This window comes from Myotis brandtii, unplaced genomic scaffold (genome assembly GCF_000412655.1).
Source record: "Myotis brandtii unplaced genomic scaffold, ASM41265v1 scaffold904, whole genome shotgun sequence".
Taxonomy (NCBI): Eukaryota; Metazoa; Chordata; class Mammalia; order Chiroptera; family Vespertilionidae; genus Myotis; species Myotis brandtii.
The window spans coordinates 473134-489488 of record NW_005371715.1 but is presented as its reverse complement, the minus strand read 5'-3'; the positions used below and the strand labels follow the sequence as shown (position 1 = coordinate 489488).

The 16355-nt window shown below is 34.9% G+C and overlaps 1 protein-coding gene across 1 annotated transcript in view; it reads right to left on the bottom strand.

Moving 5' to 3' along the window:
- EYS (eyes shut homolog (Drosophila)) overlaps positions 1–16355 on the bottom strand; it is an 815396-nt gene that overhangs the window by 392547 nt on the left and 406494 nt on the right. The window contains 2 exon segments of the mRNA XM_014532733.1: positions 5161–5374; positions 6580–6601. Coding sequence (XP_014388219.1) covers positions 5161–5374; positions 6580–6601 — 236 coding nt within the window.

Sequence of the window (16355 nt, the reverse complement as noted above, 5' to 3'; positions counted from 1 at the left end):
CTACAAGTAGCAAAGAAAACTGCAGGCAAAGAGTGATATACATATATGTGAGCATTGGTTTCAATTTCCATATCTCTCCATATCTATTTATACTTACATGGAGAGATACTTATATTTAGTATACTTTATTTTCTATACTAGAGCAGAGAATAAAAACATACCCACAGAAACAGCTTAACAAAATGGATTAAAGCAATTGAAATAGGTATAGTATTTCAAGGACAGACAGTTGAAAGAATAAGTTCTTTTGCTCAGGTGGTACTCAATTTCATTAATGAAATTATGAGTAAGAACATATTGTGGCCTTTTAAATACAAGTTCTATTAATTTTTTTTCATGCCAAAGGCATATGTTTAAGAAAATACTTGCCTAAAAATCAACTTCCCATCATTTATTCTTAATTAGCTCTGGTCATCACAGTACTTTTGTATTGTCATTGTACAAGGTGGGGCAAAAGTGGGTTTACAGTTGTGAGTATGTGAAACACAAAGTTTAGTCTTGAATTATTTATTATTATTTTGTTTATTTGTATTACAACTGTAAATCTACTTTTGTCCCACCCTGTATAATAACATTTTAGGGCCGGTTAACATTAGTCTTTGTTTTTACTGTTGATCTATTCTCATATCATCCACATTTATATTTTTCAATTCTGTGCAATGATTTATTCTAGTTAATTAGAATACAGAATTTTCTTTCAAATCCTTACTATTTCATTCTAAACAGTACAACAAATGTGTTCATGCAGCTTTCCTACCATAGTTTAAAATGTTAAAATGACAAATAAGAAGATAGAATGCAACTAATCCTATTTAATTTAATTATATAATATATTCTCATATGGAAAAGATTAATGTTTTCTTTTTAAAATAAATAAATAATAAATAAGAAAGGGTATGGACTGCAGGAACTAAGAAAAAACAGCCATTGCATTTAGTATCTGGCCATAACATTTACTAAATTTCTTGTGAACAAGAACAATGGGCCCATTACAAATTTGAATAGATGGATAAAATTAATGGAATAGTTTTTCTTTACATTAATTTACTCTAGTCCCATTTTTAGTCGAAGGAAATGACCAGAACTCACAGTTTTACCTTAAAAAGGAACTGGTAAAAAGTCATTCTTACGTATCTATTTTCACAACAACATAATATTCTCTTCATCTAGAAGACAAAATATATGTTATCCTTTTTTGATGGATGGGGGATATATATATTCCCTCCTCTTCCCATGTGAACATTTCTGGATTATTACCAATGTCAATAGAGAGACTGATGAACATCTAGATTTTACACAGTTACAAGCACCAGGATGGGGAGGGAGCTTTTTCTACTAATGAACACATTGCTCTCTGCTGGAGAATGCAGCAACTGATAGTGGAGAAGAGCACAGAAGATTGGAACCTTCAGACCGCCTCTGCCTTCAAAAACAAAATCCTCTGTCTCTGACCATAAGTATTCTTGTCTCCCTTCAGCCCTTGTCCTTGACTTCAATCCCCATTCATTTGCAACTTAACATCTTAATATTTTAGCAGTTTCCATAGACTAGTAAATATGCTGTATTGCTCTCTGATTAGAAAGACAGACTTTCAGACATAGTTATTATGTTTGAAAAGACAGACACCTATTTCTTGGTCCTTTTCTGATGATGCAGATGATCAGTTCTCTGGAGAGCAGATAAATCAGTGTTATATGTTGATTAATGTTCTGTTTCTATGCCTTCTTGGCTCTGGAATATCTGACATTTAGCCACCTGATCTAAAAACTTAATAAATAAATTCAGACTACTCTAACACGTCTTTAAAATATATTCCGGTTATGGTAAAACCAAAGGCATCATTAAGGCAGTCTTTTAAACATATATATAACAAGACAAAACACCCAGTAAAATCTCTCTTTTATTTCCAGGTTTGCAATTTACTCAGTGCAGTTGACCTTTACGCATATATAAAATATATACAGACAGGATTTCAAATAAAACAAAAGGTTTCTTGGTTTTAATGTATGGCATTTAAATACTCCTTTACTGCACTATTTATAAAACTGTTTTATAGAACACTAAAAAGTATGGGGCTGTTTAAAAATGTTAATCCTATAATTAATAGTCAGAGGCATACACTTCCCCCCAAGCACAAGGCACTGATATTCTAAATCTGTCACTCTGAACTTTACAGTAGGAGACAGCCATCTGCCTGCATGCAACCATCTGAAACAAAGCAAGACTATATGCTCTTATGTTTCCCCTGGTGAGATGCAGGATCATTATGATAAAGTAGGCAACAAGGTTGAGCTCATATGAATTAAGATAAAAAAAAGAGCATATTGAATCAAACTGATTCTATAAGTCAATGTTATTAGGTGATTGGATATGGATGATTTAATAAAGTAGAGCACATGATGTAATGCTCTACCTAGCTGTGTTATTCTGAGGGTTAAGTGAAATAAGATTCAGGAAGTACTCGGTGCAGCATCTGGTACACCAAAATTATTCACAATGTAGTTTATATAATTTAGATGTTAAATGTACTCAACAGAGACTTAGCAAGAAATAATTTTCATAGCAATCTATCAGTAAAGTCTAAGCAATTTAATACTGAGAACATTTCTAAGACACATATGTATATATATGTATACACATATATATGTGCATACATATATATGTATATACACATATATATGTATATATGTAAAGTGAGGAGAGGAGAGGAGAGGAGAGAGAGAGAGAGCGAGAGAGAGAGAGAGAGAGAGAGAGAGAGAGAGAGAGACTTTGATGAAAACTTTGATTTAAGGGACTGTTTATCCACAGCAAGATTTCTACCAGGTAGTAGAAACTGGCATACAATACTGTTTATTTAAATCTACTCTTAGAAATTGTGGCATCTGACCAACCTGGATAATGCTATAAAAAGTCTCATTATGGTAGCAGATTCCTGAGTCATGGGCCTTAGGCGGTAGTCATTATCTGTCAATCTGGATTCTAAGATGCATACCAGTGTGATTTATATTTAGAGCATCATACTGAAAACATGAACCTGTTCTTGACTTCCTCTAGAACTGAAATAAGAAAGGTACTTAATTCCAGTTTAGGGGGTAAATGGTTAAAAGAAAATACTGATCATTTTTAAATTTAGAAAGAACATTCCCAATTCTAAAAATGTATATCACATCACATTCTAAATATTATATTGAAATATTTTTTTCCCCAAAGGAGGCAAGAATAGCAACAAAGTTATAGGTAATGCTATCATGGCTGATAATCTAAAGAGTCCTTTTGCATGCATTTTTGATTAGTGCATCATACATCTCAGATGTCACTGACAAAGTTTCTTTAAGAAAAAAACAAGTCATCATCTTGGTAATAATTATTTACTCACATGTTCTGATTATTTTTCAGTTAGAAATAAGTAATCTATAGTGGATTACCTAGTTTTAGCAACACATTATCATTCCAGTCATTAGTTTTCAAAATATTGTAAATTCAACAGGAAAAAGAGGTAGAAAGTGAATAATATTCTTGGAAAAAAGATAAAACATTCCAAACAATGAATACAGAGCAGAGATTCTTTCCCGGAGTTCAGGTTCCTGTATTCTGTCACCTCAAACACCCAACGTTATTAAACTTCAATCAAGTCTTAGACTTAACTCCAAATAAACCTGAATTACTCCTATTCTGAAGAAAAGTATAGGCCACTATCTGAGTGTTAAAGCTACTGAGTAAGGAATTAGGAGGAAGAACTGGGGGATTCATTAGGAGAGGTAGGAATTACGGCTAGAGGGTCATTTGTATTCTAATGCATGTGGTTGACTAGGACATATCCTCATTAACTAAAGACTCCTTTTACAACATCAATTTCACCACTGTCAATACATCTGGGTTAAAAAATTAAAATATCAAAGTATATTTGAAGAAGGGAAGGAGGGTATTTTTCTAAGACTCTACCTAGCATGAAATTCAAGAAAGAAAAAACCCTCTCAGAGTTTTTAATGGTTAAGAGTTTTAAATGGTTAGGATCTAAAAGAGCTTTACAATCCAAATTATGTCCCTAGAACTCTATTCACAGAATGTAATATAAATGGTCTCAGATTATAGCTGAAAAAGGCAAGTCTCTTGAGATTTTCAGAGATATGAAATATTCACTCAAAAATTAAGTAATAATGATGTGTCGTCAAAAGCACTTTACAGTTAAAAAATAGACTTTAAGAACACAATGTTTTACCATGAACATGAAAATAGACTATTTCCATTTCTGAGCTTCTTACTGTGTTTACTTGCTTACTTGGCTGAATATTAAAACATTTGCTACAGTCACACAAGATCATTTGGGAAGAAGAGTTGAATAACATATACACATACCTTTGAATTAGGTTTGGAGGCCTCACATTTTGGTATTTAAAAAGGGGTTATTTAACACAATCTTGAATAAGTAATGAATTTCTCTGCTATCTGAATCATTATCCACTAGTAATCCTCACCCCTACTTCCCCAATTTAAAACCAGTGATTAATTTTACATAGGAAACAATGACACTTTTAAGCTATTAGTGGAGGGACACGCAGTCAGCTGCCTCATAACCTAAGGTCTTTGTAATCTGCCCAGGGCGTTTCTGACTGTAGGTGCCCAGCATGGCTTTAATTAACTGACTCTCAGGAGGCCCTTAGATATTGACAATAGGAAAATTTCCACTTCATTCATAAATAATTCCATTAATGCTAAAATTATGTTTTTAAGCATTAAAAAATAATGTACTCTTCTGACACACCAAAATAATTTAAATATAGAGATCTGCTTATGTGATTTGATTAACAAGCAATAAAAATAGCATTAATTAGAACCAAATTATTTCTATGGTGACAAAGGATGGAATATCACACTTTTAGAAGAAACTATGTAAATAACATTACATTTTCACTTTAACTTCTTTTTGGTGGCAATTGAAAATATATTTTTAATGGTAATTTGAATAAAAATATCTCAGGTTTGGCTTCTACATTATTGAACTGAAAATGTTCTTTCAGAATTGATTTTTAAGTAAAATTATACAGAAGTTTCTTGTTTGAGCTCCTATCCATCACTGTGTGTACAATAGGTTTCAATTCTCTTCCTCTCTCTAGAGAAGTTTTTAAAAAGAAATACAGAAGGATAATGAAGATTGATTACCTTGTTCGCAGAAACGGCCAGTGAAATGTAGTGGACAGTCACACTGGACTGAGAATGCACCATTTGAGAGGAAGATGGGATGGCAAGTGCCTCCATTGTGGCACACATCCTCCTGGCACACGGATGGCACTGCAGGAGAGGGGCTGAGGGAAGTCCCCATGGAGTCCACCCCTCTGTCCCACCAGAAGGAGCAGTAAAGGAGGATGTTGCCGATCTAGATTTATAAGCAGATCAGAAAACACAGTATAACTAAAAGTACCAGAAACTTAAGTAGAAATGACAGAAACTTTTGTTTAAAATAAGAGAAGGACCCCCCCTCCCTACCCAGTCATCTAAGGTTTAAATGAAAGCAAAAAGAATTACTATATTTGTTTTATAATCATGGAGTTTATAAATGTTGAAAATGTCTGAGCCACAGAATGTGAACCTGGGTGAATTATCAATTTATGTGGTTCTGAGAAGCTAAATTAATTTCTTTAAAGTAGTAAGAAACCTGGATATATTAGCTGCCATATGCCTAAGAGTCATTTTTGTGTAAAGGAATTAAAATTTTGACTGAACATAGTTCTACCTTGGCTATTCTAAACGTCATGAGCATAAGATCAAGAAGTTAGTCCATGTTACATTTTCATGATAAAACTGCTTGAACTTCAGTTATTTCTAGGTTGAGAGCTAGAAATATGTATTTCTCAAAGTGACTTCCATTCATTTGTAGCAGGTATCCAGGAGGTATTAGAAATGCCTACAAATGATTCCTTAACAATCTTTCACAAATTATATTATCAGTCTAATTTTTCTTTCTTAATAAATAATAACCAAAACAATTCCCTTTGAATTACCTTGAATTTCTTTATGTTTGCATTCATAGCCTCGTGATAATCAAATTCCTCTCTACTTCTCAGCCTATTTTATCATGATTTCTCATAAGGAACTTAACTTCTTTCAAGCCTAATGAGATTCCTATTAAAAGACCCTGAGCTTTCCAAATTTGGAAATTTTTTCATGTCACTTTCTATGCATCATTGTTCCTCTCCTGACCTAACGTGTCAAGACAAGATCTAAATTGTTTCCTCATCATAGCCTTCCTGGTGGCTCCTGGCCCACGAAGATGAAATTGATGTTTCTGTCATCTCTAAAGTTCCATAACATGTCATCGTACCGATGCTCAGATATTTCCCTCCTGCTTGTAGTAGACTTATTATTTTATCCACAGCCACTCCTGCTCGGTTGTACACTGGCCATTGTTTCTCCACCTTCCCCACACACAGACTCCTTATTTTGTCAGAATTCCTTATTCACAGTAAACACTTTATAAATACTTGTTAAATTAATGTCTGCAGTGTACTCCAGAGTGCTACATACTGTTTGGGAAGCAGTGCTTTTTAAAAATTCAATTAACATAATCATTAATAAAATTACCTTGTTAATATGAAAAATCTTGCTGCAACATAAATAATCAAAATTTAACTGAGTATATTTTTATTTTGTATGATATCTGTTGTGTACATTTTTTAAAATAATAAAAACAGATCCAGAGACAGAGAATCATTGATCAGAACGTCAAACCTCAGAGGGAAGGTAGTGGAGGGTGGGGGTGATGGGGAGAGATCAACCAAAGGACTTGTATGCATGCATTCCTTTTAAAATTTAATTATCTTTATTGTTGAAAGCATCACAGATGTCCCCTTTTTCCCCATTGAACCCCTCCACTCCGCAACCCCATCTGCCCTGAGGCCTTCACCACACTATTGTCTGTGTCCATGAGTTTGATTTCAAATCCACTTTTATTTTCTTTTTTGTTTTTGACAAGACATGAAGTTGTTTTTGAGAGCGAAGTTGTTTTGACCTAGGAATCAAGTTGTTTTTAAGAGTGAAGTTGTTTTGCTAGAAGAGTGAAGGAGTCTATGTCAGGATGTTATCCTCTTAGCTGTTGTCACTGATAAGTACTCACTAGCTCAGCTGCTGAGGGGCATCCGTGGGGCCTTATCGAATAAAACTTGTGACAAGAGTACATTTAGACAATAAATGCCTGTAATTTGTGAAGACTATTCTGGAGTGTTCGGCCTGGGCAGGGCTACCCTTGACTGATCTAAAGAGCTTTGTGAAGACCTTTGGGACTTTAGCTCCCACTGAGGTCAAGGGGACCCTTGCTGGCAGTGGGGAAAGCCAGGCAGTGGTTCTACAAAGAACATCCTGCCTGTCCACACTAGCGCTGTCATTCCCTAGCAAAGTGCTCTAGCAACAGGGACTTTCACTTTGGCACTGGCCCGGGGACATCAGCTCTTGGTTGGCCAGGCTGAGTTGTCTTCTGAGTACAACTTGCATAAAGATATACCTCAACTATATATAAACTCAATTTCTTTTTTCTCTCCTTGGCTGGAACAATAGTAAAATTAATCTCTCATTGCTTTAGAGTACAGTCATGGCTCAGAGCTATTGTGAGTTAGGTATCAGATCACCGCAATAAACTGAGTATCATAATAAAGTGAGTTGTAATATTTTGGTTGGTGAAGGGTCTTGCCTTCAATTTGTGGAAGAATCAACATCTGTGAAGTACAATAAAGTAATAAAATTATATATATATATAGTTGCTGTTTAAGAGACATTATCTTGTATACTATTGGTTTGTAAATTATAATTCCTGAAGTGAACCCGTGTTAAATAAAACATTGGGAAAAGCAAAGTCAGTGTGAGATCATAATTTTGCCTCCCAAAACATTGTCAAAAAGATAAAATGTTGGCAAAAAAAGTGAGTTCAAAGATATTTTCTGACTGATATTAGAAAGCTATTTTTGTGTTTACTATGTATATGTATATCAACTCATTGGAATAAAAAAACTGAAGTGAAATAGAAAATATAAAAATGTTTACTAAAAATAGTGTTAATGTGCTAGTCAGTTCTTTTTGTTTACAATCCTTTTACAACCTGAAACTCTTCTTGATGGCGTTTATCACAAGCTATAACCATATTTTTATTTTTGTGATTTTTTTTTTTAAGTCTGACTCACTTCTCTTTCCTCTGGACTGCAATTTCCATGAATGACAGATGGATCACTTCTGCTCTTTTCTTCATTTTTATCCCTAACAATGCTTGACTTTAAGTAGACTCTCTAAGAAATATCTTAAAAATAACTTGAATCATTTTTGTAAACATGCAATATATCACACCATTAACAAAAAAAAAATAAGTAAATATGATTCAGTTCTTTTTGGGGTCAATTTCATAACTCCATGACATTGCTCTTTAGTTTTTTAAATAACGTAAATTCTAAAAATTTTGATGCAATCTTATAATCAACTTTCTCTGTTTTCTTTGTATTAGATTAGCACAGTTCTCCCCATTTTTACTCATTATATAAGTCTGTCTCTTTAAGGTAACTTCTGTCAAGTGAAGTGGCAATGCTAATTTGAATTACATGGGATTTATTACTCAGTATTCCATATTCTAATTTAATTTTTAAGTTTAGTGTTTCTGAATGATTTCACCATTTCATCTCTTGCCATGGACGACATAAACTGCAGTCAATCATCTTTTTCTTGGGAATCTATTAGACTGAGCTAAATATCACTACTTCTTTCTCCTACTGTAGCTGCTGGAAGGGGGAGGGAGGTGATATGTTTCACCTGAAAAAATAATTACTATCAACTGAGCCATCAATTAAAACATTAAGATCATTAACCAAATTTTGAAAACATTCTATATTATTAGGATCAAATTTTATACCTGATATATTCTTAATTATGTAATAAATTTACTAATTATATAATTTAGACTGAAATAGAATTTATTCAATTATACATTTTAAAGACAATTTTGCTATGGTTGTTAAAAATTTTAACTTTTTTCCATAAAAAGTTAAAAATATCAAGTGAATATTTATTAAACACAACTAGATGATGGCCATATTAATATAGTTAGCAATGTAAAAGGAATATTAAAGTTATAATTCTTTTTCACTCTAAAATAATGAATGTTTGAATGTTTGGAAACAAAGCAAAAATCAGAGTTTTCAAAAATTGTTTTTTAAATAAACAATATTGCAAAAATTGAACTTCTTTGCCTTTCTTATCTAAATACAAGAATCTGTTTGATTGCCTCTTGGGAAACTGTGGATAAGAATATAGTGATGAACCATGCACTGTTATAACAATTAATAAGATCTCAATAACTGAATGAATTAATAATTGTTAATTATGCTAATTTTATTCAAAATCAAGCCTGATCTTTAGAGATAGACATTTTAAAAAGACTGCATTCTATTCATCTTAGGAAGGTCTAGGTGGAACAAGAAAGGCACTCATTGTCTCACTCCTGCTACTCTTGCTCTTTAGGGGGTCCTATAGAATCCCTTGGGTAGCAGGTAGCAAGCAGTTTGCATTGCTTCAGCCTGAGGGATTTTGCTATTGTCAGCACACATCTGTCTGGCCCTAACGTCTTAGAAGGAGGAAGGGGCTCACTCACAAGTGTGAATCCTAGAAAACCTTCTTCACAGCAGAAAGGAGAATTTTTAGAATTATTTTAAAGTATTAAAAAAAACAAACTGACCAAGAAGAATCTTGAGTTTGTGGCTATGAATAGTGAAGGGGAAAACAGTTTCCCAAATCACTGTTAATTAGATTTTTTTAAAGCACGTAAGTAAATGTGTTATAACTTAGGCAATAGAAGACATATATTTGATGTACAAATCTATAATAATAAAAGCATAATATGCTAATGAGACTGGACATCCTTCCAGATGACCTTCTGGATGAAGCTGGAACTATAAGGGAAGCCTGAGTCCCGGGTGCCAGAGGGAAGTCGATGCCAACAGCCGGGGGGGAAGGAAGGCCTACTCTTGCATGAATTTCGTGTATCGGGCCTCTAGTAGTATATATAAATACCCTTTTCTATAAAGATGAGAATAGTATAAACACACATACACCATTCTACTTCACATTTTTATCTACTAGAATATGCTATTTTACTCTTTATTTTTTACTCTAAAAATAATTCTTAGCAGGTTGCACTACAAGTAAGTATAGTCTTCATTTTCCTTTTAAAAGCTGCAGAGTGTTATATGGTTTGATATATATCACTGATTCTATCAGTTTGGAATTAATATATTTAAGCTGTTTCAGATTTTTTTCCCTATTATCTGGATCATAGATTCATTTTAATAGCTATGTTGAGATATAATTTACAGACAAAGAGCACACCTATTAAAGGTGCAAGATGCAATAATTTTTAGTAGATCCAGAGTTATGCAACCATTACCACAACCTAATTTTATATTTGTCATCCCCAAAAAGTAACCCCGTGCTCATTAGCAGTCACTCCATACATCCCAGCCTCAGCCTACCTTCTATCTCTAGAAATTTGTCAATTTAGGACATTTTATATGAAAGGAATCATATAACATGTGGTCTTTGTGACTTAGCATAACATTTTCATGTAACAGAACTTCCCCCCCTTTTATTACTGGGGTTATATATCACAATTTCTGTTTATTAGTTCGTGGTCATTTTGTTTGTGACTTAGCATAACATTTTCATGTAACAGAACTTTCCCCCCTTTTATTACTGGGGTTATATATCACAATTTATATACCTGTTTATTAGTTCATGGTCATTTTTAGCTGTTTTTAGATTTTGGCTATTATAAACAATGTTACTATGAACATTCATGTTCAAGTTTTTGTCTGGATGTTATGTTTTCATTCTTTGGGGGTATATTCCTAGAGTAGAACTGTTGGGTCATGCACTCTATGTTTAACATTTTGAACAACAGCCAAACTAGTTTCCAAAGAGGCTGCACCACTTTACATTCTTACCAATAAGATATGAGCATTCCAATTTCACCACATCATTCTCTACTAGGTCTAAAATTTATGTTGTTTTTAGTTTGGTTTAACAACTTTGGAAATAATTACCCATAGTGAACTTTATCTGAGAGCAAAACAACACAGAAAAATGTTTGTGATTTGAAATGTACTTAGTTAGCATGGTTAGAGTCAAGATAAAATAGGTAAAATTATTGTTAATACATGTAAAAATTCTCATTTGCCACTCAAAATGAGAATCAGATATCAATACAACAAATTATGTATGGAAAAAAAAATCAGTCTGAAGAAACACGATCCCCACTGCTACTCCTCTTTTTTAACTATAACATGATGCAATGGAGCAAGAATCAAATCCTAACAATTAAGGCTAGAAGATTTAACATTTCAAGACAGGTAAATTAATTCACTATTAACATAATAGTATGATTTTTAATAGATTTTGTTTTCACATTTTCTAAATTTCTTTCACTAAAGAAATACATTTCTTGTCTTCCCAATCTCCTATTCTTTAGCTGTTACATATTCATAGGTAGGGTTCCTTAATGCCACACGTATTCTCACATAACTGATGTTCAGAGCGTCACTGCATGCTAGGCAGGACTTGTATACGATGGTATTCCAAACCACTGTCTCTCAGTATATGGGAAGATATTTTTGAAATATCTGATTCTCTCTTCTCATGCAAGCCCTACAGAGAGCTGTTCTTCTTCTTCTTTTAATATATTTTTATTGATTTCAGAGATGAAGGGAGAGGGAGAGGGAGAGAGAAACATCAATTATGAGAGAGAATCATTGATTGGCTGCCTCCTGCACCCCTGCTACTGGGGGTTGAGCCCACAATCCAGGCACATGCCCTTGACCAGAATCGAACCTGGGACCCTTCAGTCCGCAGGCCGACGCTCTATCCACTGAGCCAAGCTGGCTAGGGTTCTTCTTCTTCTTTTTTTTTTAAAAAAAATATATTTTTATTGATTTCAGAGCAGGAGGGCGAGGGAGAGAGAGACAGAGACATCAATGATGAGAGAGAATCCTGCACACCCCACACTGGGGACCCAGCCCACAACCTGGGCATATGTCCTGACCTGGAATTGAACCATGACCTCCTGGTTCATAGGTTGACACTCAACCACTGAGCCACACGTGTTGGGCCTGAGTGTCGTTCCTGACCACAGGGAACATGCAAGACCTCCCCACATTGATTCCAGAGTCAAAAGCTGGGTGGGAGTTAGATTACTGCTTTCTGCCTATATGCCAAATCTGGAACTACCAGAAACCCTGGATTTCTTTCCTTGCCTTGCCTTCCATGTCTCAAATTCTAGTTTTCCTTTGTTCTTAAACTAATAAAATGGCTTCTCTTGTCAGCTCTATGTTTATATTCCCTTTTCAGTATCTCTGACTTTAGTTCTTGCTTTTCCCACACTTCATTGTTTTGTTTTTCAAATATATTTTTATTGATTTCAGAGAAAGGAATATGGAGAAATAGAAACATCAATGATGAAAGAGAATCATTGATTAGCTGCTTCCTGCATGTCCCCTACTGGGGACTGAGTTTGCAAACCTGGCATGGAATTGAACTGTGACCTCCTGGTTCATAGGTCGACTCTCAGACACTGAGCCACACCAGCCAGGCAACGCTTCATTTTTTTTTTTTTAATGATTATCTCAATTTTTAGGACTTAAAACCTTAAAGCAACTTTATTAATTTACTTACTTAATCAGTACTTCATATAGTTCTGATAATAGTCATTGCTGAAGATATATTGTTTTATTTTATAAATTTTCAAATATACATATATATTTTGTGATACAGCATAAAAAGAAGAAAACTATTTTAAAATATAAAATGTAATAATCATTAAGGAAACTGAATTCTATATCATGAAGTCTTAATAAAAGCTACAAATTCATATTTTAATGCTATTACTTAGATATTTTATAGCAAAATAAATTTAAAATGACATTTATAAAAACTATTTTTTACTAAGCATATTTTTACTTAATAGCTACATTTATAAATCATTGGTTTGAGTAACTTTCCACTACAGAGAGTAAAACATTTATAAATATGCACATTTTTAGTAAGTGATTTATGTCAAATGGGAACATTTATTCTATTGTTAAATTTAAGCTATTCCCTCCATTATGGAGAAAAACTACCCTAGAATACTGCCAAATTAACATAAAACATATAGGAAAAAATAATATTCTAAAATATCAGCCAGTATTATAAAGTGTGATTACTTATTAACTGGAAAGTACATACAATTAGAGAAAAATATTTCAACCATCATGGTGTCATGATTAAAGATGCATGCTTAACCTCAGTCATAAGAACATGTGTGATGACAAAAGCAAATGCAAATTTGTCTTCTAGTCTTACAAGGAGAGAAAAACTTTCTCAGATCCTAGGAACCCCAGAGTATTTATTTCACAAAAAGAACATTTTCATGGAATCTAGACATAGAAATTTCCAGCCCGGATTTTAAAAATAAAGACGCCTAAAAGAGAAGGTATGTAAATCAATCTAGAATTCATTTAATCTAAAAGGACTTATGAAATTCTATCTATGCACCAGGAACTCACTAATAAAGACTATGTGGTGATCAGTGGAACCTAGGACCTTTTTTTAAATGAGCTTTCTGCTTGTGAAGTTAAGAAAAAAAAAGAGCAATTATAAAACTGCATAATGCATCAAGTGCTAACTGTAAACTAGCACTGCTCCAAATGTTCCGAACGTACTAAAATAATTTAATTCTCACAAGAATAAGAAAACAGGACTATTTTTATTTTCATAGATTTACAGTGAAGAAAATAGAGATACACACTTAATAAACTTACTCAAGGTACATGGCGAATACGTTGGTGGAAATGGATTTGAACCCATATAGTTTGAACCTTGACTAAAACTTTTCAGCAAGTTTACACTCCTGACAGGGGACAAGAGGGGACATACCCGTCACAGGGTTGTGGATAGATGCTATAGAAAGGTAATGGAAGAAAAGCAATCATAAGAGGCTTCCCCGAGCGCTTTACAGTTGAGTCTTAAAAAACCAGAAGGAGTTGGCTATAGAAGAAGGCTGGGCCAACATGTCTGCAGTGTTCAGAAGAGCACTCAGAAGGCTGTCAGAGGACGGTCGCTGTTTAAAGACAACATGCATAGGGAACTGCAAGTGGTTTGGCAGAGAGGAGCCCGCGGAGTTTGTGTGTGTGTTGTGTGTGTGCATGCGCATGTCAATAGGTGAGTCTTGGGATACAGGCAGGGGCTGGCTAATGGGGAGACGTGTTGGACACTTTAAGGTAACATGAAGTCATCAAAGACTTTGAAGCAGGAAATCAATAAGCCAGTTTGTTTTTGATCTACCACTCTGGTTTTAGTGTGGAGAATGGTTTGTAAGGAAGAAGTAGCTGGAACCAGTTGAGGTATTATAGGAAGAAAAAGAACCAGATTGGGACTCGAACTAAGAAAATATTATTGAGAATGTAGAGAAGTGAAGAGATTTGAAAATTTGGTGTTGAGAGTTTAGCTAAACTACTCTGTACTTTCTACCTCAGCATTTATTTTATGTGGCCAAGTGGCTGAAGGGTCCATGAGCTGATGCTAGCCTCTCCCATAAGTGCATGCCCTACATAGCACTCCAGAGTCACAAGTAAATGTTTTAGGTTCCTGATGTGACTCCCCAACTGCCTTTGTGGTAAGCAGTCTCCCCCACCTCTCAGTGCCTTTCCTTTGTGTCCCCTTAGAGAGACCCCCATGAAGTTTACCGAAACCATGCTCTTTTAGGTTTGAATTAACCAATTTGGACTTAGCCCAGTGACCCCCTTCCAAAGCACTTCCCACAGGTACCCTAATAAAAGCATGTGCCTCTGATCATGCTTCTCCCTCAGCCAGCACCCGCCTTGGCCTCTCTGCATGGCCCTCGAGGCTCACCTTGTACTTCTGTCAGGACCTGTGAGTAACAACCTTCTCTGCTTCAATTGCATTGTTGTCTTTTTTGAACCACAGTTCATCCTCCAATATCCGGGTCTCTACTTAACAAATATTAATTTAACATTTAGTTTCACAACAATTAGTTTCTGAAAGGACGTTGTAATAAATTTCATATATGATCTATGCATCAGTCAGGGGCTGTCAGGAAACACATGAACATTCAGAAAGGGTAACTGAAATGAGGTTAATGAAAATACTATTTTCAAGTTGTAAAAGTTTAAGAGAATCAATAAGAGAAGGAACAGACACTGGATGGGAAAGTAAATGAAATACTTTCTGTGCTGTGGGCAAGAATGTAGGTATAGGAGAAAGACTGCTGTGACCTTCACGGTGGGGTTTCTTGAAGAGATACACTGACTTCTGGTCTGGCCCGCTATTTATTTACTTGAGTACACATTTGCCCTTTAGCAATGTATACAGGCATATCAAAGGTAAAGTTTGGCAAACAGTAAAAGGATTATCAGGTTAGGAAATTGTCTTGAGCCACCACTATCTCAACAATCAGGTGCTTAGTGTCAGCCCTGCTAACGCCCAAGGTCCATTGGCCTTCCATGTTCTTTGGTGCACTGACAGTATTGGCAAAGCAGTGGCTTCCCGCAAAGACCACCTGAGGGGAGCTGTAGTCTTGGAGAGAGGAATGCAGCCACCGCACACTTACATCCATCTGAGAGAGAATGGAGAATATATGAACGTGACCTCTTTCTCTTTCTATACTTTCAATGCCCTGCCACTCTATTGGCCAAACATGGCTGGAAGTCAGGGGGCAAGGCAGGACTGAGTAGCTGTAGCTCATAGAAATCAACCTCCCAAGGTACCAGGCAAGGTGGGAAGAGATAGAGGGTAGATCTGGAAGTGAAGCAGAAAATATCTAACCCAGGGAGAAAAAGAGAAAAGCACAGGTGAATCTCCAATTTGGGGTTTGGATAACTGAATGAACGGTACCATTTAATGACATGGAGGATATAAATGTCATGCTGGGAAAAATTCTCTTAATCTTGGTCTAACTGGATGAAAGCTTAAAACATTCCTAGTAGTACCTATCCCCTTTTTCCAGAACTGATTTTTTTTTTACCTAAAAACAATATTTCTTTGGCAATTTGGGAGAGAAGAAACGTGAGCACATGAATTTATATCATCACTTTGCATGAGAAGTCAGTAAAAATATGTCTTCTGCATATAAACATTGATCCATGTTATTATATTCTTGTTCAGTCAGGTCATGAAATCACAACCCACGATATTATCATTCACCCAAGGGCAGCCAAGAGAACTGCAGGCAACGTGGCCAAGGGGCCATAATCATTTCTCTAAAGAGAAAGCAGTACAGTTATTACAAATGCCTATTGCATCAGGGGAATGATTTAAGAGATTTATTTTAACCGATT